Source organism: Frankliniella occidentalis, unplaced genomic scaffold, assembly GCF_000697945.3.
Source record: "Frankliniella occidentalis isolate FOCC.00 unplaced genomic scaffold, Focc_3.1 Scaffold1187, whole genome shotgun sequence".
In the NCBI taxonomy this organism is placed as follows: Eukaryota; Metazoa; Arthropoda; class Insecta; order Thysanoptera; family Thripidae; genus Frankliniella; species Frankliniella occidentalis.
The window spans coordinates 4,037-8,394 of record NW_026268293.1 but is presented as its reverse complement, the minus strand read 5'-3'; the positions used below and the strand labels follow the sequence as shown (position 1 = coordinate 8,394).

The window sequence follows — 4,358 nt, the reverse complement described above, 5'->3', positions numbered from 1 at the left end:
CCCCCCCAAAGGAAGCAAACAACAAAAAACAGAACAACAAAAAACAGAAAGATGTGTTATTTGCGCCGCACGACAGAGACGTAAAGTACGAGCTCCTCCACATAAAAGGAGAGAGTAAAGTGACAGGAGACAGGGTTACAGTTTGCCATTGCTACCTTTGACGATGAGAGCGCTGATCGCCTTCTGTGTCCTCGCCGTCGCGCACCTCCTGCGGGTAATGTACTGCGACTCTGTGGTGGGAGGAAATCTGTCCCTGTCCCTGCCCTTTCAGAAACAACCCCACCAGGACCTAAGCAGTATCATTTGATTGTGTTATTAAAGAGTGGAATCTGTAATAAGTCAGATTGCTGCCTTCCCTATCACAATGGCGAAATCGAAGACGCAATACATTCCGCGTCGAGGAAAAATTCACGAAGGCAGGCAATCGATTCTAAAGGCAAGGGCGGCAATAGAGTCCACTGCCTCCCTGCTCGATCGTCGGTTTTTTGTGGTTCCAACGAACGCCCTCTGAAGGCCGAGAGCACCACCACCCCCAAATTAAGGTCAAAAGGGATTATTTTTTTAGGGTTGGGTGGAATAAGCTGCTTCCACGCTAAACCAGAAATTGATTATGGCGTGGCATTTTCATCACAGAAATTTGCATGTAAGCTGGGAAGATACTCTTATCAGCTTTAGAAATCCCCAACAACGAACCCGCTTTGTTCGACACCCAGCATTCCACTACGAGATCGACAGACTCACCCAAAGCAGTCACCGCCCGTTTCATCCCGATGACATTCGATCAATAAATAGGTGACAAAACGACACGTTGCAGGACACGACGGTCTCGGGGAGACCCGGCAACAGCTGCTGCACGGGTGGCGGACGCCCCGGCGCGGGCTCGCCTAACAGCGGCGCCGCGAGCATCGGGAGTAGCATCCCGTCGGGGACTCGGTCGTGGGGCTCCTCTCCCAGCGGACCATCGCCGGGCACCACCAAGAGCAGCGGCGGCAGCTTCAGCAGTCGCGGCTCTGGGAGTAAGAAGTCGTCGAGAAGCTCCTCGGCCAGGTCCAGCAGAGGAGGCAAGCGCTAAAGGGAAACAAGAAAGCTACTCCGGACGTCTGGAAGCGACAGCAGATCAGGCAGCCCAGAGGTCTCCACCACGACCACAACGATCTGTTTCGACTGTGAATATTATGAACACATTCAGTGCGGCGCGAGCACACGGTAATCACGCTTTGTTGGTATACAAACAAATCACGGAAATAAAAGTGTAAATTCATGTGTTTTCTGCCCAATTTCGTTCCTTGCTTTGCTTTTCTTTTTCGTTTTACTCCTCGCAGTAAGACTAGAACATCCGTTCGGTACAGAATGCCCGAGCCCGGGTATCGTCCACCGATAACCCTACCCTCCTGTCTTCGACTGCACTGCGTCTCGTTGCAAAGACTATGCGGGTCGCGGTCGACACGTACGTGTGCAGCACATGCTCGTCCACCAGGGGACACCTCCTCCACCCGCAGAGCCGGAAGTGAGTGAGTGCGGCGAGGGCGGAGGAGGAGGAGGAGGAGGAGGAGGAGGAGGAGGAGGAGGAGGGTGGCGAGGGCGAGAGTCGTCTGCTGGCGCTGCTGGTCGTTACTTGTGCATGAGTGGTCTCGGGTTTGTCGTGCCAACGAGTCCATTACGATCGCCCCGGCATTACTGATGCAGCCCCGTTGCGTGCGCCTGCGTGGGTAAGTGAGGGAGGAGGCGGGCAGGGCGGGCAGGGCGCGGGCGCCTCGCACAGGAGGGCAGATGATGTGAAGGCGGCGCACGGGACGCGATGCGGCCTGAGCGACAGGGCGACTATGTAAGGAACAAGGGACGACACCTTCCACTCTGCAGATGGTGGTGGTGGTGCCCAGTTTGGAAAAGAATTTTTGTTGAAAGTCGACACGTGTCTTTGTCAAACCTGACGACCTCATGTGCACTGTATACGACTTTCTAATACGCAGGTCGCCGGCCAGAGCGTGGTCGCCGATTACCTGCAGAGCATCGTGCGAGATGTGTTCGGGAGTACGCTCGAGCGCCGGGTGCTGCTCAACCTTAACGTGCGTTTAGATTCTCGTTCGTTTGAACAAGGTTCGCGATCACTGGTCCCGGCACAAAGAACGTTCCCTGAGGCTGCACGCTCGTGATGGCGCCTGCAACACGCAGGGTAGGCCAACCCGCCACGCAGCTGTGTTGAGATGGCGGCCCACCCAAGCGCCCATCAAGTGTTGGGGACTCGGGTCCATCTCGGGACCCTGGAAATAAGGGAATGTAAGGCGTAAACTCAGGAAACGTTCCTTGTGGGGCATCTTAGCAGCTTACAGGACCTCGACTTACTTGGGGTTAATGTTCTCTCGGAAAGCGACATCGAGCGTTTTCTTCGTGCAGGTGTCAACCGTGTCCCTCGCGGTGACGCTGGGCCAGGCGGGCGTGGACATGGTGCTGGCCGACGACATCGCGTCCGTCAAGGTGTCGAGAAGGCTCTTCATCTCCACCACCTCGTGCCTCGTCGCGCAGGTGATCCTCAGCCGCCAGGACATCGCGAGGGTGGCTTTGCGGGAGCTGGCCGGCGTGGCCGCTGCCCTCGAGGGGGGTGCGACACTGGAGTAAGTACTGGTGGAGAGGAAGCGGCCATAAAAACGTGAAGCTCGCTCCAGCTCTCTGTGCGGAGCGCGCGCGCTCAGACAGTGTCCGGCTGCAGTCGGGGACCGTGCCAAAACTAGTGCACTGGGCGCGCCTCCCCCGCCTTCCTTCGGCCGGCCTACACCCGCAAAGCTACGCGCCGCCACCTCTCGCCACGCCCCGCCACGCTATACCCCGCCGAAGATGCCAATACCTTACCCTCGGCTCCGCCGAACGCCAGCCGAGCGCGCGATGCACCTTCACACTACGCCACGCCACGCCCCGCATGGCCACTGCTCTTCTCGGCGACCCCCCAATACCCTGGACCCGAAGTCCACCCGAACGGCCGCTCGGCCGCTGCCGAAGGTAGGGTATAGGGTATAGGGGGCAATAAAATGTGCTTGAGGCCGGCTTCACTTGGAGACAAAAGAATAGGCCTCCGCTGCCTCTCCACCAGTACTTACTCCAGTGGTGCGACCGAAGCCATCAAGGTATTAGAAATACAGCGTTTTTAGGAGAGAATATAGGGATAGGTCCTAGGTCCTTTCCTCCCGTCGCTTCACATATAATACGACCTGCGTCCCTCAGCGGTCGCTGGCAGCCGAGGTGCGACGGCTCAAGGGGCTCTGGCGGTTCTACACCTGGTTCTTCCTCGTGACCCTGGTGGGCACGCTGCACTCGATGGTGGTGGACCGGCACTCGGCGGTGACGCGCTGGATGTATGCGGCGGGCGGCAGCGCGCTCCGCTACTCGCGCCTCGTCCTCGACTTCTACACGATGCTGGCCTTCCTCGCGGCCTACTACCGCCTGCTGCACCTCATGCTCACGCTGTACCGGCTGAGCAGCGCGCTGTACCGGGAGCTGGGGCGGCGGCTGCGGGCGGCCGGGGGCGCGCACCACCTACGCTGGGCCGTGGCGCTGCACGCGCGCCTGGACGCGACCTGGCGCAGCACCCGCGCCATGTTGGGCCTGCTGCTGCCCCTGTACCTCATCGTGCCGCTGCTGCTGCCGCTCTTCAGCTCCGCCGAGCTGGTCGTGTTCGGGCTGCAGGCCGCGGACCCCGTGGCGCTCGCCACCTGCCCGCTCATCGTGGTCGCCTTCGTGCCGCAGTGCCTGGCCGGGCAGCGCCTCCTGGACGCCAGCACCGGCGTGGCCCTCAGCGCGTACTGCGGGCCCTGGCTGGAGGAGGCCGTCCCCGAGCGCCGGATCCGGCTCATGGTCATCGACACGCGGCCCCAGGGCGTCCCTGTGCCGGGCCTCGGCGGACTGAGCAGGTGGGTACCGGCCGGGGGCAATGTGATATATTTTGAAGGTGCGAGTGGGATACTTTGTTTTCATACTACACCCTACTTGCGTTGTAGTTATTTTGAGAGGGCCAAGCACGGCCTGCTTTGTGATCACGATGAATTAAACCTGTCCAGGCCAACCTGCCTCAACGCCATGCGGAAGTGGTTTCAATACGTGCAGGTGCTGCTCAACTTCGACAGCTCGCTGTAGGACACAGGCGTCAGCGGCCGCAGAGACGCTGAACCGCAAGTTGACCGACCAACAGCGGACAAGAAATAAATTACCTCTATTATTACTGACAGTATTATCTGCTTAGAACCGCTGTCATACACACTAAGAAACCGAAGCCCTCTTGGGTAAGGCGGTCTAGTACTTTGGACCTATAGGTAAGGTGAATCCCCCCACCAGTGGCGGATTAAGGTCCGGATGACAGGGGGGGGGGG

General features: G+C 59.0%; 2 protein-coding genes across 3 annotated transcripts; both read left to right on the top strand.

Annotated features, from left to right (window-relative positions):
* The first annotated feature begins 1,661 nt into the window (after positions 1–1,661).
* Positions 1,662–3,079, top strand: LOC127751819 (uncharacterized). 2 transcript variants are annotated; one of them, XM_052275924.1, is made up of 3 exons: positions 1,662–1,825; positions 1,971–2,097; positions 2,395–3,079. In XM_052275924.1, the coding sequence occupies exons 1-3, from the start codon at positions 1,799–1,801 to the stop codon at positions 2,649–2,651; spliced, it is 411 nt and encodes a 136-aa protein (XP_052131884.1). In that variant the 5' UTR covers positions 1,662–1,798; the 3' UTR covers positions 2,652–3,079. The 2 variants fall into 2 exon arrangements, with proteins under 2 accessions (XP_052131884.1, XP_052131885.1); XM_052275925.1 differs by having other exon boundaries at positions 1,971–2,066; positions 2,395–2,631.
* A 97-nt stretch (positions 3,080–3,176) lies between these two features.
* On the top strand, positions 3,177–4,204 carry LOC127751818 (uncharacterized). Its single transcript, XM_052275922.1, has 2 exons — positions 3,177–3,902; positions 4,050–4,204. The coding sequence occupies exons 1-2, from the start codon at positions 3,310–3,312 to the stop codon at positions 4,123–4,125; spliced, it is 669 nt and encodes a 222-aa protein (XP_052131882.1). The 5' UTR covers positions 3,177–3,309; the 3' UTR covers positions 4,126–4,204.
* The last annotated feature ends 154 nt before the right edge of the window (positions 4,205–4,358 follow it).